Genomic DNA, 24,623 nt, shown 5'->3' with positions numbered 1-24,623 from the left:
TGACTTCACAGCGTCATGAATTAATACAAAACAAAAGAACATTAACCTTAAGAAACATTTTCTCATGTCTCTACCAGACCATCTGATAACACACAGCAGTTAGATATTGGTGTTTGATAGTAGTACACTTTGTTAAGGTGAGGAGAGCAGCAATTGTTTTCTTACGATTTGATTTTGGTACAAAGGAATAGACGTCCTCCTCTTACTTTAGACAAAATAAGGGCATTTTCAACAATAAATCGCAATACTTTCTTTCAGTGGCCAGTGGCGGAGTTAGCAATTTGGGGGTCCTAGGCAAACTTTTTTTTTATATATATTTATTGTCTGTTTTCCCCTATTCTTCTTGAGACATGCACAGCTCTATTTGAATTAGGGTAGATTGGAAACTTGTCTTTGATTTCAGTCCCTTCATTAAAAATTGCTCTGGTTCAATATTTACATAACCCATGTATTTGTTTTTGATCATTTTGTTGAATTTTTGTTGTTCATCTTGTTGTGATTATCTCTGAATTCTGTTTTTATTAATATATTTTTTTTTCCTCAAACTTGTTTTATTGTATGTCAAACAGTCAAGTGTGAGTGTGTGTTTGTGGTTGTGTTGATTTTGTTGTTTTGATGCATTTTTTGAATTTATGTATCCTACTGTCTGTCCTACTGTATCTGTCTTTTGTTGTATTTATGAGGACCCCCTCGAAAACAAGATGGCAAAACATCTCAAGGGGCTTATCCTTCAAATAAATAAATTCTAAATTTAAATTCTTAGTTAGGCAGCCTAGTAGATAACCAAGGGGGGGAAGCAATTAAAACAGATTTGACAATCAGATGCTATTTTGATATCCTTTTTAAAAGTAAAAAAGTACTCTCATATAATGCCATATTGAGAGAAAATCAAATTGAGGCCTTGGCCATTAGTGGCACTGAAGGCAATTGGTTGGGGGCCCCTCCAGATTTGGGGGCCCTAGGTGGTCGCCTAATGGTAGCGCCGCCTCTACTTTTTTTTAATATTACCATGTGGTTTTATATCTGTGTTATCCTCTTCATGTGTGTATACTAGTCTATGTGCTCTTATACTTGTTCTGATACAGCTCAAGATCATTCTAAAACTATTCAAGAAAGGTTTATTTCTGTCCAATACCTGCTCAAATTACTGCCTTGTTTCGATACTTCTAGTTTTAGTATCATGTAGTGTCTGATTTTAGATACTTTGACGACCCTAGTTCAGACTCACTGCAACTTTTGTGTAGGTCTCACTTGTACTAAACTCTGGTAGATCATTAACAGGAAGTTTTTGGTTCCTGAAAAGTCAAACTGATAAAAACAGGAGAGACGAGACTATAGACTGAAATATTATTCCATACAGTACAAGAAAATTACCAGCACATTTGCTTCAATGCTCCCTGTTGTTAATAAATAAGGATTCTTTCATTCCTTTTTAGAATATTCACAGTAGTGTTGTGCAACGAATCAAATTTTAAAATCAAGATTCAATCATTTGTAAATTGTTAAAGTTCTGTTATAAAATTTTTTATTCTTTTTTTAATGAGGGCACAGCTGATCAGTAAAAGGACATTAGGTTAGGAGCAGACTTCAGACTATGATGAATGCTAAAAACAATCAACAGTCAAAGTCTGTTTTTGAAAAGAAAATAACATTGCAAATTTAGAAAAAGTGATCAATATGAAGAATTAAATTGTAATCTTTTTTTTTGCCATATCACATAACCCTAACCAGCTATAATGAGTATCTAGTTTCGATTGTAATTTTAGTATCGATTAGTATCTGAGCTTAATCACTAGGTTTGTAAAATTGTTGCATTGTTCGTGTATCTCAATGAGGCTGCAATAAAACAATTACTCATATAATGTATTCCTTATTTCCGTCTCATTTCCGTCTTGTATATAGCTCCTCCTCCTTTCACCTGTGCTGATAATGGAGTGATGAATAAAGGACACTCACTGGGGGGTAAGTGAAACACGAGAGCTGTCATCCAGAAGGACTCGCCCGGAGAGGCCTGGGTCCAAGCCAGAGCCACTCCATTCACAAACAAGCTTAATTGGCTAACTCAACAAGAGAATATGAATCAATAAAACGTCATTCACTAAATGACCCTTGAATGATAGAGACTGATTCATTTTACAGCTACACACGAAAGGCTATTTTATCTTAAGACTAACATTAAACCAATGGAAATGCTTATTACTAAACTTCATTCAACAGTTTTCTGACACATTTACACAATTAACATTAATGACTCCTTGTTTCATGGCTCTTTTGTATTTTTATGTAGTTTTGCAGATACATTCCTTTAGACATTTTGTACTGCTCCAAAGAGCATGGCAGTTTCTATTGTAATGTCATTTTTATGTGTGTTTTTTTTTATTTTTTATAAATTCCATCTGAGCTTTATACAAATTTTACCATGAATCAGAATCTGATTCAGGGTTCCCACTCTTTTTCACTGACAAAATTTCAAAACTTTTCCATGACTTTTTCATGACCTAAAGTGAATTTTCCATTACTTTCCAGCACCTACATGTGTAGAATTGATCATACTTTTAGGGCTAAGTATAAAATGTTAACTCTTTCCACTAGGGATGTAACAATAACTGAAATATCATGATATTGTTACATTTCTAATCGTGAGCCTCCCCACCATATCATGAGCTTTCCCACAATATCGCAATAAATATCGTACCATGAGGTTCATACCGTGATGATATCGTATCATGAGAATTGGATATCATTACATCCCTACTTTCCACTCACCTTTTGGTTTGGGATTATAGTTTTTGAACATGCAAAATCCTGTCAGTGCATTTATTGTCTTCTCTTTTTTTTTTTTAAAAAAGGCGCAGACGTTCGGAAATAATCATAATAGCCTCATGAGAACTCAACAGAACACTAATTGCGCGAAAAAAATACTAAAATTCCATTACTTTTCCAAGCCTTGAAAATGACATTTTTAATTTCCATGACTTTTCCGGGATTTCCATGACCGTGGGAAACCTGCTGATATGATTAGTCATGTCATCTGTGTGTGATCACAATATTGTTAAGAAATAGCAGTTGAGTTATTACTTTGAATTTTAACAAGGCCTTTGAATCAGAATCAGGTGGTGTACGACAGATTAGGCTAAAAAAAAAAAAAATTTAAAAAGTCTAAATTCTGAGCTGTATTAGAACAAGTATAACATCACATAGACTAGTATACACCCATGGAGCACTATGGAACCAACCTGGACCACTGAGAGATTACACACATATAAGACCACGTGGGAATATAAAAGAAAGTACTATGATTTAATGCTGAAAATCACATTCTATTGTCTAAAGAAAGAGTGTTTTTATTATCTAGTCTATTCCTCAGTATCGAAATCAAGTTTAAAATGTTGTATTGTGATTTCACTGCTCTATTCTTACCACAACATCGTCAACTTCTTCCATCTCCATCTCCAGGTGGTATGAGCCGCTCTGACCTCTCATACTCTGCGATCTGTCCCTTCTTCACCTGCTCCACGCCACAAAAGCAGCTCCAACTTCAAACCGCTATATTTCCTCCAAACTTCAACCTCAACACGTCTCCAACAGCCACAAGTCCTGTCCCAGCACCTCTCCTCGGCCTCTCACTCCACTGGCATCAACACGGAGATAAACGGTGTAAGAAGCGCCAGTCAAATCCTACTTAGGCTGTACTCTGTGAGGTCAGCCCCGCTCAGAATGGGCCCTAATCTGACTGGGGAGGGACAGAGTAGCGCTAAAATTATCCCCGAGCTAAAAACAAAACGCTGGCTGTCCATTGTGGAGGAGACTGAGTGATGACGCAAAAAGCTGCACGCTGAGGAAGGACAACAACATGATAATGTGCAAAGGTTTTGAAGCGGTCATGAAAGTGAAGAGGAGATGAATCATGCGGAGAAATGCTGGGAGGCTAAAAATAAAACAGGAAAATTACTCTGCACTTAAAAAGGTCCTATAGTACACAAAATTGACTCTTGTGAACATGTGAGAATTAGGGATGGGCATTCGATTAAATTTTCTTAATCGATCGTCAGGAGAATTAACGATTGATTATCGAGTAATCATAAACTGTTTTTTTATTAAAATTTATCATCATTATTATTACTATCTGCACTACTAATCTGCATAAATAAATTCAACTTTACGACATATAAACCGTGACCACTCTAGAGCCACATCAGCCCGTTTGACATTATAATGTGTTTAATGCAAATTTGGGCAACTCTCACAGAAACAAAACTTAAAACCACATGGCTCATTTGCATAGATTAAGCGAATGAAAAATTAGGAAAAAAACAGCTCTTGTGCGACACGACTCAGTGAAATACAAGTTAGTGTGACCATATTTGCGTTTGTCAAAACCAGGACACCGTACGGGGGGTGGGAGGTGGGGACTCGTTATCTACATTGCGCTACTCTCGGTGTCCAGTGTGAAAAAGCTTTGCCAGGTGAAACATATGTGCTGCTTTATACTCTGTGCACATGGCCTCACACTTGTCCCGAACACAACAAAAAGCGTGGAATTTCTTGTACAAGTCATCGTTAAATACACATTTGTGTCGGCACGTTGCAGACTGACCGACTGTTTGTGTCTCGCTCCTTCTGAGTGCAGAGAGCTACATGTACAGACCCTGTTTGGTCACGAATACACACAGCAACCTACATTCAGTTTGTTGATTAAAATGAACGTAATCAATGAAATTCTTAACAATCAATTATCGATTAATCGACTAATCATGCCCATCCCTAGTGAGAATGTTAATATCTAATCAAAAACGCACGTGGATATTGTTGTGTTGTGTTTTATTCACACAAGTTTGAGTAATCCTTTATTATCAGTCTGTCTAGTGGTAGTTTTCAAGTGAACAGCTCATTTTACCTTTAGTTCAGCAGAGACTCGCAATTCCTGAGCTGAAATGATCCAAATGATTCTAATGATATTGACTGCAGGAGTGTAAGAAGTTTAAAAATACAGTGGAGCACTTCCTATATTATCACATGGTAAATGGTAAATGGTCACATTTTTCTATAGCACTTTTCCACCTTGAAGGCACTCAAAGCGCTTTACAACAAGGAACCACTCACCCATTCATACACCAGTGTACGCAGACACTGTGGGGAAGGTGGGTTAAGTGTCTTGCCCAAGGACACAACGGCAGCATTCATCTGTGGGAGCTGGAATCACACCAGCCAACTTGTGGCCACTCAACCTGTGATGTTTATGTCGAGAGCTGGATGATATTACTGTAAATTACAGACTATACGCCGCTACTTTTTTCTCACACTTTGAACCCTGCAGCTAATAAAACGATGCGACGAATATATGGACAGATTCTTTGTTTGGCACATTGTCCATTCATATATGCGGATATACGCAGCCTGAGAGCAGAAAACACCACTGTCTGTGCTGTTACACATGGATCTAGTGTTAACATGAAGTTGCTACACGAGCTTGTGATATTGTCAGTGCACTCAAATACCGTATTTTCCGGGTATTAGATGCGCTCATAATCCTCTAACCCCATCAAAAAACGACTGCGCGCCCCACAATCCAGAGCACCCTATACACGAATCCACTCGGGTGTCCCAGCACGACTTCAGGAAACTACAAAGCCGCAAACACACAGAACACACAAACACACACGGAGCAGACAGTGACCACACAGTGAAAAACACCCACAGACACACTCATCACTACACGCCAACGAGGAACGGAACGGAGGAACGAACCGAAAAAGCGAGTGCAATGTGCCACTTCTAGACACAACTGAACAACTGAGTCACTGCGAACACGCCGACAATCCAGCGGTCCCAGACAGCACCCTCCCTACACGCCACAACTGAACAAAGCCCAGAGTCACCGTGAACGCCACAAACAAACAAAATCAGTCACCAACCACTCATCCAACTGTTGTGTTTCCTTTAAAGTCCGGTGCAGGTTATTTGTGAAAAAAGTTCGAAAATAGACCATTTAATGACAGTGTGTCTTATAATCCAGAGCACCTAATAGTGCAGAAAATACAGTAGTTTTTCGTCGTGTGGTAAAATGAGTTATGATGCCAAATGAACATTAGTGAGGGGGATACATCTTACCCGTGTGTGTAAATGACGAGAAGAAATGTCTCAAACTTCAGTAGCCGAACATCATCCACTCATACCTGAAAGATAGAACTAACCCCGCCCCCGAGAGAGTCTGAAATCTGCTGAAATCCTCCAAGACACTGACATGATACAGACAGAACAGAGACTCTTTCTGCAGGAGACATGCACAGTAGAGAGACGGGGTGACGCAGCAAGGAAGATTCTAGTTTGATTGTGTTTTGAACAGCTATTTTGGACTTCATACACTCTCCTCATCGAAAACACATGAAGAAATGCAGATGATGCAGTTTTTAAATTAAAGGCAACTGATGTGACTGTTGAAGAAGGAAACAAAGCTGCTGCACGTGAGCTCAACATCAGTGAGTCGATGGTGAGATATTGGCGACAGCAGACTGACTAACTCACAATGATTCAATGCAAAAATATGACAAAAGACTTTCAGAGCCAATAAAAGCAGACGCCTGAACTTGAAAACGCTCTTGAAGACGTGGACACCCGCGGCTTATATTCAGGTGCGGCGTATATATGTACAATTTTAAAATTTTGTTAAAATTTTGTTGATGCAGCTTTTATTCAGGTGCACTCAATAGTCTGGAAAATACGGTACAAGGTGTAGTGTTTTCTTTTTGAGAGAAGAACTCAGCCTCAGTCAATTATTAATTCAACATCTTACAGCTCAAATCTTAACGTATAGTATTAAAAATAACTTTTAAAAGTCCCAGTAGTGCAAAGAAATATACAGGAGAAATATTGACTCAAAATATTGATCCAGCTTACACATACTGAACGATAAGTTGATATAAGAATTATCGTGACAGGCCTACTAAAAATAAGAGCAAATAGTTTCTAGACAGCCCCAGCACCAACTGACTTTCACTGAAAAAACACACGAACGCGTCTGAAAGCTGCAGAGTGAATATTTCCTGTAAACTAAGACAAAGTCAAGAGTCCATTTAGACAGCATAATTGAGCTGTGAGCAGAGTCCAACTGAGCTGTCAGTCTGTGTGAACGTCCCTGAAGGCAGGATCCGGGTGTCAAAGTGTCACAGGACTGCAGTGGGGCAACTACAGTTATTATCAGTTTCCTGCTCAAAATGACAGTTTAAGTGGTATCTAAATTAGAACACTTCCAAATTAGGATTCATATTTTATACAGTCTACTTACAGCTCCTCAAAGTTAATTTAGCACAAACACATACCTGACAATGCGTGTACCGTATTTTTTGGACTATAAGTGGCTCTGGAGTATAAGTCGTACCAGCCAAAAAATGCATAATGAAGAAGAAAAAAACATATATAAGTCACTCCGAACTATAAGTCGCACTTTTTTGGAGGAAATTAATTTTATAAAATCAGAGACCAGGAACCGACATTTCCTGTGTAAAGTCAAGTTCTAGTAAAAACAACAGAGGAGAGAACAACAGACTGTTAACGTCACATATGAACAGTTCTTCAGATAAACTATAACATAAACAACAGAACAGAACAAGTTTACCAAACTCTCCATCTCACTCCAAATCACTAAATCCATTCAATTCTTCATCCTCGGTGTCACTTCTGAGAAACTCCGCGACCTCTAGAGGTAAACCATAGATCCATGAGGTAAACAGAGCTCCGTTGTCAGACTCAGCATCAGTTCCAGTTAGAATTATTCCAACCTTTCTGAATCCCGACAGGTCCAAGTCCAGGCTTTATCGATCCATTCACTGACCTCCAGGAAAGTTGCATGGTTCACTCTCCCGGTTGCCGTGAAGCTGTGTTCTCCATCTTCGCTTTCCTCCAGTCCCTCACAAGTTTCTCACTCACTCCAAACTTTCTTTCTGTTGCTTGATTACCGTTTTTGACTGAATATTTCATTACTTGCAGAGGCTCTTTCTGCAGTAGACATGCACAGTAGAGTGAAGTGACAGTGGTACAGGAGTAGATACTGACACACAAGCCTAGAACCTCTCGCAGCTGTCAGTGTGGAAATGTTAATATATAAGTTACACCGGAGTATAAGTCACAGGATAAGTTTTAAACCAAAAAATACAGTACTCTAAAATCTTTACAACATTTTTTGCCCATATTGTCTTATATGACTGTAATCATGGAGGTGAAGAGCGGGGAGAGACATTCAGTCACTTGCTGGAGCTGGATATTGATCTCAACGCTTAAGTCAAATTTCTTGCAAGAAAATGCTACCAGGCTCAGACAGCTTAATAATGACTACATTCACAGAGTTAGAAACAACTTTGAGGAAAATTACATTTTCACGCAGACAACTTTAACTTTCTTTAAATTCTATCAAGAAAAAAGTCCAAGTAGTTTTTCTGTGTTCATTGTTCACATATAGATTTATTATTATTATCATTGGCCTGAGCCATTTGAATGCTCTCACTACCGAAGCTCAGAGGTCAGAATCTCCTACAGTCACGTCTCAGGTCAGATAAAGGATTTCCCCGGCTCACGTCCTCCACCCAGGGCTCTGCGTCACGCCCCTTCCCCTGCCTATAGGCTCTCCTTATGGGGAAACTCTCCTGCGCTCTCCCCCCTCACGGCCGGAGCTACCGCATGAGTCATAGGTAACGGGGAGGTCAGCGCCTGTGCAGAACTACACCAGAGAAAAATGCATTGACTTCTTCAGCTCACTGCAAATACGACTTAGCTTTAGGTGTTTGCTGAACGTTAAGACAGCGCTAGGACAGAGAGCAGGTCTATTTAACCGGCAAACAATGCAAGGAAACAACCAAAAGGCCAATCAGATAAGCTGGAAATAAATCAGCTGTTACAGTCTTAATATGCGCACAAAACCTAAAAGTGCAAATGTTAGACTACTATTTCACTGAAACATAAATAGCATTATGTAAACTAATATTTTACCAAAACTATAGCCCTTTTTATTTCTTTAAAAGGTGCACTGTGTAACATTTCTAGTGGAGGGTCCATCACCTGATGTCTCCAAAGAAATATTATTGCTTTGTTTAGCACAGGGGTCTCCAACCTGTAGCACGGGAGCTTCCAGTAGCTCTCCACCCCTTTCCAAGAAGCTTAAAAAAGGATTTCTGGATTATACATATTTTGCTGAATGACTCACTTAGACGCCCAAAAAAATGAGTAGCTCTTTGGCATTTTCTTTTTGTAAAGGTAGCTCACTGAGAGAAAAAGGTTGGAGACTCCTGATCAAGAAAGGTGACAGTAAAAATTAAACCTGTCTATCACAAGGGACACAAACCGGTTCCAGCACTACACTACATGACTGGGGAGGTAACAATAACCGAAATATCATGATGTCATATCGTCAAAGTTCGCACAATAATACCGTGGACCATCACAATATATCGATTTACAAGTCTCTTTGCTTAAATGAAGAGTTATGGTGCAGCAGTAGTTATAAAAAAAACAAAAAACAGAACTACATAGACCATGATCCTTTGCTCCATTTCCGTGCAGACTACGCAAAGAAATAACAGTTCTAACACTTTTATGTCTTAGTTCCTTGTGTTCTTGTCTTGTCAAGGCATTTTAAAGAGGAAAAAGTAGCGTACTGACAGTTTTGGTAAACTCCACAAAATATTGCAATAAATATCGTACCATGAGATGTATATTGTGAAAATATCGTACTGAGAAATTTGGATATTGTTACATTCCTGATCGAAAGCCTCCCATCCATATCGTGAGGTTTCCCACGATATCTCCATAAATATCGTATCGTGAGACTTGGATATCGTTACACCCCTATACATTACAGTTTAGATCTGTGGAGAGTCACCCCTTTTCACAGAAGGAATTACTGTATTTTTGAGCAGCACAAACACCTGTAATGAAATAATTCTAAATGGATATGTTTAATGTCATACCATGGAACATTCCAGGCAAAGCAATAACATCTTTATGGAGACAAGCAGGTGGCAGACCCTCCATGAGAAACGTCACCTAATATTGTAATGTTTCAACTTGCTCACTCATTTTAAATGCTCCATCATTTAGGATGGTCATTTGAGCAGGTATCAATTCTAAAAAAGTCACATTCACAGGACAGAAATGAACCTTTCCTGAACAGATTTAGAATGATCTTGAGCTGTATCGATATAAAAAAAAAAAGTATATAAAGATATTGTCTCAATACAGAGTAGGGGTGTGCAAAAATATTGAAATATCAATATATCGTATCATTTAATGTGTTGATACAGTATCAATATCGTGGACTGCTGTATCAATATATCATCAAGAGTATTTTTTGGGAGTATTTTACTCAATTATTTTGTTACAGCTACAGTTTTGTTGTTTGTTTAGAAGAAGGAAACTCATTTATGTGACACATTTGACATTTTCACTGTTTTGAGGATTAAAAAGTTTGTGTTTCATATGAACTTTGTGCAAAAAGTGGTTTAACAAAGACTTTTAGTATCACAGCCAAGATATAGCCGTTATTTTTTATTAAATTGTATCAAATCGATTTGAAATATATCATTGAAAGTACACTGTATCGAGATATGTATCGTATCGGCAACTTCTTAATGATACCCAGCCCTAATGAAGTATCATCATGGTATCAGAATCAGTACTAGAACTTAGTATTGAAATCCAGTTGGACATTTTTGCGTGCTGACAACACTACTGTCTATACTCCATCAGATTTCCTTGAGCAATTCTTTTACATGCTTATCTCTTAGAAGGCACATTACGGGAACTCAAGTCTCATTTGTTCCAAACAGACGAGAAGGAGGAATTATAAGCAAGCAGCTCCACTCGCAGCACAATGCAAACACGTTATGATTGATGGAGAAGGCTTGTTCAGGTCAGTGGGTTTGGTCTGCTCTCTGTAAATGAGAAGGCAGCATCAGTTAAAAGGACTTTTTAAATGGACACACACAAATCAAACTGCACACAGACGCCATCTTGGATAATGTAACAATGGGGAGTGAACTTCTGGAGCTTTTTAAAAATACTTCCAGACTCCAAAACCACTTACTTAAAGGGACCATTTTACGCTATTTTCTGATCTGTTAGAAAGCCGTTTCTTCACCAAAAACATACCTGGAGTTGTGTTTTGTTTCATTCACACAAGTTGAACATATGCACACACATACTACACTCAAAGGCTCAAAACATTTCTGTTTGACTGTGCATATAACTGAAAGGTTTTCATTCCGCACTCTTCTCTCCAATTTATGTCTCTCTTTTTTAATTTTAATCTTCATGATTATTTATGTTTTGATATATGAAATAGACTTGCCTTGCCTTGCCTTACACTGTTTTTTTTTTTGCTAAAACAGAAAACACTCTGTTCCACCTTGTGATGTTATGTGCCATACAGTATAAAATACAGGAAGAGCTCCACTGTGTTTTTAAACTCCATACACCTTCACTACAATCATTTGGATGATTTCACCACTGGAATTGCCAATTTCTATTGAACTAGGGCTATGTTTACACTGAAACAAATCCATGTATCATCGTATTGGAAATGATCTGCTCCAGACACATTGTTTCTGTGTCTGTAAGCCTCCCTAGCCACATAGCTTTGAGCATATTTGTTTATGTTTTACAGAAATTAATCTTAAAACCGCATGGCTCATTTGCATAAACTAAGTGCTCAAAAAACAGCTCACTATTGTGCACTGATGTAGTTCAGCTTCTGTCGGACTAAAGGACACAACTCAGTGGAATCTGAGTGTTCTTTCTGTGACAGAGGGGTGTTCTGCTGATGGTGAGTCTGTTCTGTGTTTCTGTCGTGTTGGAGATGATTCATGTTAAACTTTTCAGAGATTATATGTCTGCAGGTCGTACACACAGACACACGTTTATATGAATGGACATATATTCTAGCCTCTTAGTATTTTGGTGGTGAATTACTTCGTGATGCATAGACATACATCAGAGTATCAGTGTTTTCAGGCGTCCACACAGTGCCAGATCAGATCTGTACTCAGATGAATTCGTGGGAGCAGGCAGCACCAGATCGTTCTGTCTCGAGTCGGATTAATGTGAACAAACACTGCATCCACACCAAAAACAACTCAAATATGTACTAGTGTGGACGGGGTCTAGAAGTAAAAGGTAGATGTTCACTTAAAATCTACCACTACATGACATCACAAGGTAGAACAGAGCATTATGAGCTTTGGAGATGCAGACAGACTGATAATGCAGGGTTACTCCAACATGTGTGAATGAAACAAAACACAACTCCAGATACATTTTGATGAGATAACAGAGCTATAACATGGCTTAAAGCTCACAAGAGTAAATTTTGTGTTGTTTAAAATAGAGAGATGGATCACGCTACAGTCTTGTTACACAGCCTGTCATATAGAGCTTGTTTGTAACCTAAACTTAACATATTGCTGGTTTGTTGCATAAAATGAGAGGGTTTCAAATGAGGGTTGGCAAATATAGCCTGGTACATCCGGACGAATACACAGTGAAAGTGACTGTCAGATCATAGTGGGAAAGTAGCTGGTACTTTTGCCACACAGTAAACGGGTCCAGTTTTATTGGTTAATTTGATAGTCATGATAATTTACGACTTCTTTTCAAAGTAAAGTGTTAAGTGCTTTATAATTATGGCATATTATACAGAGAATTGTGAATCTTTATGGCCATAAGCTCAGCCCCACTTAGGAGCAGCTTTTCAACAAGCAACCTCAAAACTAGTATTGAAACTAGATACTCATGTGAGCAAGTATCGATACAAAAAAAAAGTCACATTGACAGGACAGAAATGAACCTGAAATGAGAATGATCTTGAGCTGTATTAGAACAAGTAAAGGAGTGGGAACCAGCTGGAAAGTCCCGCTGAATTGTACCCTTTAAGAAACCAAGTTAGTTCATCTATATACATATAAAAAAAAACAAAAAAAATGGTCATTATCTATATTATACATACGCAAGTTACAATATATCTCAACACATATGTTCATACATAAAAAAAAACATGCAAAGATTATGTGGTCTCAACTGTGCCGCAACTATTTCAGGATTTTATTTTACATATTTCATTGAAATACATAGATAAGATCTTCCTAAAAGTGATTCTGAATGATTTTTGAACAAATTCTGTAGCTTTTCTTCCCAAATCAACAGTTACAGATGCTATAGGACATGGAAAACAAGAAAAAAATATTTAAAATACAATTTCATAGTAAACTTCTGCAAGCAAATGAGGATTATATTGATATTACAGACTGAAAAAATGTGTGCTGCTTTGGGAAGATCAGTAAAATGACATAAACAAGGTCCGACATTTGGTCTTGCTGCATTCAGGTTTAATTTTATTATGATATACAAGATTTTCTAATTTGCTCTCCCGGGCAGAGCAGGTACTCATGCACCTGGAGGGAGGAGGGGGCGCTCAATAGGGCTGGGTATCATTAAGAAGTTGCCGATACAATACATACCTCGATACATAGGCCACAATACGATACATATCTCGATACAGCTTTCAATCCGATACGAGATATTTCAAATCGATTAGATATGGTTCAATAAAAAATAAAGGCTAAATCATGATGTGATTCTAAAAGTCTTCGTTAAACCACGTCTTGTGCAAAGTTCATATTAAACACATCCATTTGAATCATCAAAACAGTGAGAATGTCAGTGTTGCATAAATGGGTTTCCTTCCTCTAAAGAAACAACAAAACTATAGCGCTGTAACTAAATAATTTAGCAAAATATACAAAACAAATACTCTTGGTGATATATTGATATAGCAGTCCACGATATCGATACTGTATCATCACATTAAATGATACGATATAGCGACATTTCAATATTTTTGCACACCCCTAGTGCTCAAGCTGAGAGAATGGGACGTTCGAGCTGGGACTCTCAAGCCAGTATTCATAAGAGCACATAGACTAGTGTACGCCCTGGACCACTATGGAACCTACCTGCACCACTGAGGGATTACACATATATAAGACACATGGGAATAGAAAAGAAAGTACTATTATTAATGTTGAGTCTTTTCCTTAGTATTGAAATGGTGTTTGACTATTCTCCGCCCACATTCTGTCCATTACTCTTAGTGTAATTTTGCCATGTGCCCTGATGAAAACACTACTCCCATGTAATTAATAAAAGGACTTAATCATCTACTAGTTTTGAGGACTGCCTTGGGCCTTTTTGAGCACTTTTAAACTTTAGCCACTTGAAGTTTTGATATTACAAGCATTTTCATTTTTACAATTTGATAGTGTAATTTTGCTGTTACAATTCAAACCTTGCTATACAGTATAATTTGATCTTTTTTCATTCCCGTATGAAACTAAATCACGTTAACTTTCTTAGTCTGGTGTGCATATGCAGTGTGTGTCAGCGTCAGTAGGTCTGTCATGACAAAAAAATTTTAAAGCGCAAAGAAAATATAGACTAAATTATGCCACTGACAACAATTAATCCGTCATTGAAGTTATATATTCAACACTCTGGAGCTCAAATCTTGTCATAGTACAGAAAAATAACAAAGAAAAAGTACCCACGATAAACACTGACCCTCAAAATAACTGTTCCATCTCTCAAATATTGAAAAATAAGTTAATATAGTATTCATTAGGGATGCAGCGATCCAGTTTATGTAGGTCCGATACCGATTCTGATACTAGATACCAGATATCAACAGATACATATAACAGCATTTACTTCCTTTAAACTAAAATAAGATTGATCCAAAACTGATTTAAATGTGTTCTGTAGCTGTTTTCTTCTCTCTCAAGTAATTACAGAACAACTTTGTATAAATAAAAGTTTATGAGACATTCTGGGCCAATACGACCAGTAAATACATCAAAATTATACAGTATGTCCAACCAGGATATTGACTTAATCCGTATTTGGAAGTCAATATTTGCACATTTTTCAGGATTGGGAACACAAAAAAATAAATTGACCCCCAAAAATAACTGTTGCATCTGTCATTTATTGAACGATAAATCAATAGTCATTATCGTGAGGTCTAAATGCCAGATCGGAATTTCAGCTCCTAACTTTGACATAGTAAAAAGAACTGTCTAAATCCTACAAATAAGACAAAGGACAATGGAAAAGCTGAGGCCACTTCAGCCTGTGCCAGTTACATACACTACACTACAGCGACTACAACCTGACACCAGCTGCAGCTCGGACGGGCCAGGAATAGAAAGGGCCCATAAACACATGCAGATCCAGGCTGTCCAGCTCCACATACATGACACAGTGTAGCACAGAGGATTGCCTCAGCACCTGTCCCACTCCAGATTAACACTTCTCCTAGCTACAAACTCACAGAAACACAACAAGTTCAAGTTCAAGTTAAAGCAAAATGTTCCTATAATATATTACACAAAACTGACTCTTGAGAGATTTAAGCCATGTTATAACACTGTTACCGCCTCAAAAACAGACCTGGAGTCGTGTTTTGTTTCATTCACACATGTTTGAGTAATCCTGCATTATTAGTCTGTCTACATGTCCAAAACTGTTCCACCTTGTGATGTCATGAAGTAGTAGTTTTCAAGTTAACAACTCCATTTTACTTTTAGTTCTGTAGAGATTCCAGTTCTGAAATTCACTAAATGATTCTAGCGAAGGTGTATGCAGTTTAAAAACACACTGGAGCACTTCCTGTATTATCACATTAGTCAGGCTGGTGTCACCTAGTGCCTCCGCTCAGTTTCATTTCTCAAGTTCGGGCACCAGCCAATCAGTGAAGAGCCATATATTCTGTGTTGATGACGATTCTCAAGATCGAGGATTTAGGAATAAAGAGAATGTTTGGGGAATTTTATCAGTGGAAAAGACGTTATTGTGCTTCTTCCTATGGGATTTGGGAAAAGCTTAATATAATAATATATATTGCACTAATATACTAATGCACTAATATAATAATATATTAGTGCATTACATATCCCACGACCAAATAGCAGCGATTGGTTAAATGATAAAAAGTACCCACCTACTGTCGAACGAATGAATTCTAACACTGCGAGGTCAGATGGTTTCTACAAAGTGAAACCGGCTGATGAATCAGGCTATTACCACATGACATCACACCGTGGAACAGAATGTTTTTTGGATGACAGAAGAACTCAGCTTAAATATACAGGGTTTGTGTGTTAAACGTGTGAATGAAACAAAACACAACTCCAGGTCTCTTTGTGATGAGGAAATGACATTAACATGCTGGGCAACCAGGAAATCAAACCTGGAACCTTCCTGCTGTAAACCGTGAGTTACTAGAGATACTGTATGTTGTACTGCAAAATAATATTTGATTGTCTGGAATACTGAAATAGTTTTGAATGTATGCAAATTAGGGCATTCAGTAAGTCTTCCTTCTGAGTTTATTCATGTGTTTTGAATCTCCATCAGATATACAGGCATATTTCACAACATTTCTGAACAATTGCAAAAAATATGATCTCAGTTTTCTTAACAGGGTGTCAGTTACTTACGATTAATATTGTGCAACTCTAAAATCAACATAAAACTTGAAGATTTTGATTACATTTCTCAAAGTGCAGTTTTCATCTGAGAATGTAACAAAAATAGTTTGAGATTTGGTACTGACTGTATACTCATATTTATATATATATATTATATATTATAATGCAATGTGCACTGGGGCGGTTTGCAGCCGAGTGTGAAGCGGCTGGGATGAAGATCAGCTCTTCCAAGTCCGAGGCCATGGTTCTCGACCGGAAAAAGGTGGCTTGCCCTCTCCGGGTGGGAGGGGAGTCTTTGCCTCAAGTGGAGGAGTTCAAGTATCTCGGGGTCTTGTTCACGAGTGAGGGAAGGACGGAACGTGAGATTGACAGGCGGATCGGTGCAGCTTCGGCAGTGATGCGGTCGCTGTATCGGACCGTTGTGGTGAAGAGGGAGCTGAGTCGAAAGGCGAAGCTCTCGATTTACCGGTCAGTCTTCGTTCCTACTCTCACCTATGGTCATGAGCTCTGGGTAGTGACCGAAAGGACAAGATCGCGGATACAAGCGGCCGAAATGAGTTTCCTCCGCAGGGTGGCTGGGCGCTCCCTTAGAGATAGGGTGAGGAGCTCAGTCACACGGGAGGAGCTCGGAGTAGAGCCGCTGCTCCTCCACGTCGAGAGGAGCCAGTTGAGGTGGCTCGGGCATCTGTTCCGGATGCCTCCTGGGCGCCTCCCTCGGGAGGTGTTCCGGGCATGTCCCGCCGGGAGGAGGCCCCGGGGAAGACCCAGGACACGCTGGAGGGACTATGTCTCTCGGCTGGCCTGGGAACGCCTCGGGGTCCCCCCGGAGGAGCTGGAGGACGTGTCTGGGGTGAAGGAAGTCTGGGAGTCCCTGCTTAGGCTGCTCCCCCCGCGACCCGGCCCCGGATAAGCGGACGAAAATGGATGGATGGATTATATATATATATATATATATATATATATATATATATATATATATATATATATATATATATATATATATATATATATATATATATATATATATATATATGCCACTTTGTTTATACATGCCTTACGAAATTTAAATGATATAAAATAAATTTTAAAAAAAACAATGAGTACACTTTATGATATTACTCAGTATTTAACAGCTTACATGAGATTTACCAGAATCATCAACTACTACCACAAAGTACCAACAAGTACCACCAACTACAATGAAGATATTTAAAACGTTTTTTTTAGTAATAAAATGTATATTTCATCTACATAATAATAGTACTTTCTTACTTTCGCACCATCGATACTTGATACTTGCCCAAATGAGTATCTACTTTCGATATTAATTTTAGTATTGTTTAGTTTCTGATTTACAATATTTTTGGCAATCTTAGCATGATAGCAGTTCTCTTTGTAAAAACTACTACTCCTAATAATATTACTACCATTACTAATACTGCCACCAGCTACCATTAACAACTACTACTACTACTCCTACCTTTTTCAGCTGTGTATATGACTGAAAGGTTTTTATTCTACACTCTTCTCTTTTAAGATTACATTTTATGATGATTATTTATTTGACTTGTTTGTATTGTGATTTTAATGTCTTTATTCCATAAAGCACTTTGATTTACCGGAACTTTGTGTACAAATTGTGTGGTATGCAAATAAACTTGCCTTGCCTTGCCTACTACTCCTACTACTCCTCCTACTCCTCACTATTATCAAGATACTTCAACTTCTAACGATACTAAGGGGAACTCACTCAATACTCAATACCGATTGCGATAACATAATGAAGATTTTTTTAATGATTTTTTTAGTAACAGAATGTAAATTTCATCTACAAAATAATTGTACTTTCTTATTTTTGCAGTACTGATACTTGCCCAAATGAGTATCTAGTTTCAATATTAATTTTAATATTGTTTAGTTTCTGATTTACGATATTTTTGACAACCATAGCATGATAGCAAAGTAAAAACTACTACTACTCCTCCTACTACTACTACTCCCAACACTACTCCCTACTACCAAAACTATTACCACTACTACCAACACTACTACCAACACTACTACCAACACTACTACCAGTACTGTTACCAACACTACTACCAACACTACTACCAACACTATTATTACTACCACCAACACTACTACCACTACTACTACCAACATTACTACCACTACTACCACCAACACTACTATTACTACTACCAACACTACTACTACTACTACTACCACCAACACTACTATCACTACTACCAACACTATTACCAACACTATTATTACTACTACCAACACTATTACCACTACTACTACAAACACTATCACTACTACCAACACTACTATTATTACTACCACCAACACTACTATTATTACTACCACCAACACTACTACTATCACCAACACTATTACCACTACTACTACCATCATTACTACCACTACTACTACAAACACTACCAACACTATTACCACTACTACTACCAACACTATTACCACTACTACCACTACTACTACTACTTCTACCTTTTTTAGCTGTATATGACTGAAAGGTTTTTATTCTGCACTTTTCCCTTTTAATGTACATTTTATGATGATTATTTATGTTTTGATTTGTTTGCATTGTGATTTTAATCTTGTTCTTATTCTGTAAAGCACGTTGTATGAATTGTACTATAAGAATACAGTAAACTTGCCTTGCTTACTACTCCTACTCCCACTCGTCCGTTTCTAAATAGAGTAGTTGTGGATTTCAGGGGCCTGTTACGAAGTGTCCTATCTCTGGGCTCTCCTCTTTTTGTGTCAGGATGATTTATTTTTGGAGTGATGTCATCGTAGTGAAACTCCTAAAACAAAAATCGCTGACTCATGGTTATACATAGACAAGACAAGAGACAAGACAGGATTTCACTGGAGGCCTGACTCATGGTTTTAATTAAACACACATATGACCTAGATTATATGGGCAGTTTATGAGAACGATCACAGCATGGTACCAGCTCGTTCTAAACATTTATCTCAGCTTATAGGCACTAAAATACATTATCTTAGCTTTATATTAGGAGAATAGTAAATATAAATTAGTTAGAATTGCTTCAGCTAGGTCTACTACTACAATTACCACCACTATTACTATTGCTGCTACTACTACTACTACAATAATACTCAAATTTCAATACAAAGGAATTCACTCAATACCGATTATGATACCATAATGAAGATTTTAAAAAAGCTTTTTTTAGTAAGTACTACAACTGCTATAATAACAAGGACTACTACTACTGCTGCTACTACAACTACAACGACTACTACTACTGCTACTACTACTACAACTACTACAACTATACAACTACAAGAACTGCTACTACTACAACTACACAACTACTACTCCTGCTACTACTGCTGCTGCTACTACAACTACAACTACAACAATTACTACAACAGTTACAAATACTACTACTACAACAACAACTACTACTACTACTACTACAACTACTACTGCTGCTGCTACTACAACTACAACAACACAAGTACAACAACAACTACTACTACACAACTACAACTGCTGCTGCTACTACAACTAAAACTACTACTACTGCTGCTACTACAACAACAACTACTACGACTACTGCTGCTACTACAACTACAATGACTACTGCAGCTACTACAACTACAACAACTGCTGCTGCTACTACAACAACTACAACAACTACTGCTGCTACTACAACAACTACAATAACTACTACAACTACTACTGCTGCTGCTACTACAACAACACAAGTACAACAACAACAACTACTACTACACAATTGCAACTACTGCTACTACTACAACAACAACTACTGCTACTACTACAACAACAACTACTGCTACTACAACTACAACAACACAAGTACAACGACTACTACTGCTACTACAGCTACAACGACTACTGCAGCTACTACAAGGACTACTGCAGCTACTACAACTACTGCAGTTACTACAACTACAACAACTACAACTACACTCAACCCAACTCTATTTCAGTAGTAAGGAATTCACTTAATACTTGATATCGATGACAGTAATAGAATGTAATTTTCTTATATTACTGTAGTACTACTACTACTACTACTACTACTTCTACTATAACTACTACCAACTACTGCTATTGCCATAAACACACATTCAATCCACTATGAGGCATTTGATTATTGCCTTGATTATTATTAACTCTGCTGTTGTTATCAGCTACTACTACGTGCCAATTCTATTTCAGAATGGTCAACAAATTTAAAATAGCTTGATATTTCCTATCAAAAGGTCATGGGTTCAAAAAAAGTCAAATTACTTTCAGGGTTAGTCCCATTTCTCATAAAGTGGAGTACATATTGTTCAGCGAAAGGCTCAATACTCAACATATATTTGATAGAAATACTACACTTATCTCACTTAGTTTCGGTATTGTTCATAAAGAGAGTTATTTTTTTGCTTTGCTTGTGTGTGGGATGGAAGAGTTTGTAACATCTTAATTTAAAACCAAAAGGAAAACATCTATTAGTTTAACTCTGTGCTTGAAGTGCTAAAAATAACTTCTTTACCAAGCTTTGAATACTGGGTCCAAGTCTATAATTACTCCAGAAATGTTATCTTGGAAACACGTGTTAAAAAGGAACAGTGTTGTGTTATGCTAATGTGGCTAAATTATATGTTTGGCTGCTTAATTTTCAAATAGTAATGATAAAGTCTGCAAGCACGTTTTTTTTTTTAGATAGTTAACGTGTAATATTACACGTTAACTATCTAACTAATGTGTTTCATAAAAGGAAATCTTGTGCTGTAAGACTAAGACAATTATACCAGTCATGTGATTAAAATCATATTATACTTAAAGTTGTAAAGAGTTGCGAAATAAGGGTTTTCACTGGCTGTGCTTAAAATTTACCCTGATATTGCCCTTTTTGTCCACTTTTTTAGATCACAAATTGCATAAAAAAATAATAATTATTAGAAATCCGTAAGAATCTTATTCAAATTTCTTCATAAAGTAGGGTACAGGTTCTCGTAATGGGGGATGAAAAATAAAACATGCCTACAAATATAATGACTGATAAACGTATTTTTGCATACTTTAAATTATAAAGTAAAGGTTTCTATGATTAGAACAAAAGCAAGAAAAAATAAGTTAAAATTACTTTGGAAAATTGCTTCCCAGGCCTCAATCCCTGCATAATTCCCAAGAACATAACGGGGGTCTTGCCGGGGTGTTTTGATGAAAAACCCTCCGATCATGCGTCCGATCGAGTTTTTTAATAGTTTGAAGTATGATATAACATTTCATAACAGGTTTGAAGCAACTTTGCACACTTTTCGTAACAGTTGACAACTTTTTCCTACCTGCACGGAATCGGCGGCCATCTTGGTTTTCGCCTTTGAATCAAATCCTACGGGGAGCAGCCTGGAAGTCCAAAAACAACACTCGCTTTAGTTTTTCCTCTCTTTCCACTCAAACAAGCGTCTGATTTCCACGGAGAGCCGCTCATGTCGGGCACAAAAGCCGTCCCATGCCGTGTTTCCACTTGTTGGTCGCAGTCCCGCAGCGGTCCGGGCCGGAGGAGGGTAGACCGGAGCTCGGATGAGAAGTGTCCCAGTGCAGTTGGAGAAAAGAGGCGGTGGTTAAAGTGGAGACGCCCGCCCAGAGCCGCTCTGCCCCGGACACACAGCTGCACATGTGACCCACAAACTTCACAGGACAGGCTTACCTCATCCCGCCGGGGCTCTGAATCATCCAGGGCCAAACGAGGGGGGCGCGCTCACAGAGAAAACCAAAAGAGACAGACTGGTCCGGTGTTTCCCATTAAAGAGTCCGTGTTATGCTCTTTTCTGATCTGTTATCATTTCGTTTCTTCATCAAAAACATATCTGGAGTTGTGTTTTGTTCCATTCACACATGTTTAAAGCATGCATATTTAGGCTAGAGAGAAAACACTCTGTTCCACTTTGTGATCATGTGTCTTTAATAGAGGAGAATATGTCCAAGTTTTCCCTCATATTCTAAAAGAAACAGAGAAAGAAATTATTATTAACTCATTTACCTTTCTCCTGTTATAGACTATTATCAAAATACACAGAAGTAAGTTTGAACTTTGAAGATATTAAAAAGTAGTTACCTCTTCAAAAACATATCTGAAGTTGTGTTTTATTTCATTCACACATGTTTGAGTAATCCTGCATTATTAGTCTGACAACATTTCCAAAGCTCAAAATACTCTGGTTCACCTTGTGATGTCATGCAGGGGTAGTTTTCAGGTTGACAGCTGCCTTTCGCCTTTAGTTTAGAAGAGATAGGCTATAGGAAATCATGCAGATTGATTGATTGATTGATCATTTCAAGTTTATTTCTAGTTTGTGCCAAGAGAGAAACAGTAATCATGTATACTACATATACATTGTAAATAACAGAAAAGCACATTTCTCAAAAAGGAGTTTGAAAAAGAAAAACTTATATCAATCCGCCCCTGTTCATGACATAGTTTCAAAAATGATGTGGTTGCTTCTGTACATTGATCAAATATTTACATATAGCAAAACAAATTACATATCATGCATACAAAATATAATTTTACCGCCAACCCATTTTGTACTGCACACAGTACACAGATGATTCTAGTGAAGGTGTATGGAGTTTAAAAACACAGTGGAGCACTTCCTTTATTACCACGTGTGTTTTCTGTTTGTGTGTGAGTGAAACCACAACTCCAGAAATGTTTGTGATGAGGAAATGACATTATAACAGATCAGAAAATAGCATAATATGGCCCCTGACTGAGAGACTAAAGTGAAAGAATTAGTCTGCACTTTTCAGTTTTTGGTTTCACTTGATGTAGGTTGACTACACACAAAAATATATCATCAGAACTCTATATCACAACATTTGCATTGAATATTTGAATAGATGCGTCAACCTACATTACATTACGTAACTTTTCATCTCCTGTTTGTTTTTTATGCTGAGAGAAAGTCCCTAATTTGATGTTTTGGTGTTTTTCAGATTCTAGAATGTGATGATGTCATACTCCCAGATGGGGGCAAGAGACAGTATTTTCCCTTTTGATTATATTGTTATTGCCATGAAATAATCCAAAGTGAAATCATCATTTCTATTATTGACTATGATGACTATAGATTCTGGAAAATCTGCCTTTCAACCATTTTAATTTTAGTTTAGCTTTGTTAAAGGAAATTATTTGGACACCGCTTCTCGCCATCTGGATTAAATAATATTGACCTAGATAATGTTGTAATGTCTGAAATTCAATTATTAAACTCTTATTATGCTCATTATACTTAATTACATTGTACTTTTAGAATGTGATAAGTAGATCAGCAGACAGAACAGTGAGTGACCTCGTGTAGTGTCTTTATCGAGTCTTTCAGTGACATCTAGTGGTTGAAACGTTTTATTGCACGTATTTTCCCTCTACTGTCATTGGTCCAGGTATCCGTGTTATTGACCTATAAGAAGCGCTCCCCTCTCACTGTGCTTTCACAAGTCTCTGTGGCGCAATCGGTTAGCGCGTTCGGCTGTTAACCGAAAGGTTGGTGGTTCGAGCCCACCCAGGGACGAAGTGTTTTTTTCATTTTTAACTTATTTATTGTTAACTTATTTTACACGCAACCACAAATCTTTACAACGTCAGAAGTGTGTTTTTATTTATTCCAATGCCGGGTTTCAGATTCTAGAATGTGAATATGACATACTAGAATCTGTGCATTTTCCTGTATTATTTCATTCATTATGTGCCCAGTACCAGTGTTAGGGAGTAACAGATTACATGTACCTGAGTTACGTAATCAGAGTACAAATTATGAGTAACTGTATTCAGTTACAGTTACTGTTTCAGTGAGTGGGAATTAGATTACAGTTACTTGGTTGAAATAAATGCATTACACAGAGGTATTTTCCTGTTTTCACATTTTGGGCTTTATCCCTTTTTTCCCCCGGTAATTCCACTCATTGCCGGACAATAAACCAGGTCTAAACCAGGTCTAAACCAGGTCTAAACCCAGGTCCAAACCAGGTCTAAAACCAGGTCTAAACAAGGTCTAAACAAGGAATAAACCAGG

The 24,623-nt window shown here is 37.7% G+C and overlaps 1 protein-coding gene and 1 non-coding gene across 2 annotated transcripts in view; one reads left to right on the top strand and one right to left on the bottom strand.

The window, feature by feature from the left end:
• Positions 1-22,159, bottom strand: part of pkn2a (protein kinase N2a) — a 92,907-nt gene extending 70,748 nt beyond the window's left edge. The window contains exon 1 of the mRNA XM_055151820.1: positions 21,894-22,159. Coding sequence (XP_055007795.1) covers positions 21,894-21,914 — 21 coding nt within the window. The 5' untranslated portion in view covers positions 21,915-22,159. The remainder of the gene's footprint in view (positions 1-21,893) is intronic.
• Positions 22,160-24,048: 1,889 nt separating this feature from the next.
• trnan-guu (transfer RNA asparagine (anticodon GUU)) lies at positions 24,049-24,122 on the top strand. The gene has a single exon. It is a non-coding gene; the product is annotated as a tRNA-Asn (tRNA).
• The last annotated feature ends 501 nt before the right edge of the window (positions 24,123-24,623 follow it).

The sequence above is a fragment of the Boleophthalmus pectinirostris genome, unplaced genomic scaffold (genome assembly GCF_026225935.1).
Source record: "Boleophthalmus pectinirostris isolate CB_2022bp ecotype Guang Dong unplaced genomic scaffold, ASM2622593v1 HiC_scaffold_16, whole genome shotgun sequence".
NCBI lineage: Eukaryota > Metazoa > Chordata > Actinopteri > Gobiiformes > Gobiidae > Boleophthalmus > Boleophthalmus pectinirostris.
This window is presented reverse-complemented; position numbering and strand designations above follow the sequence as displayed.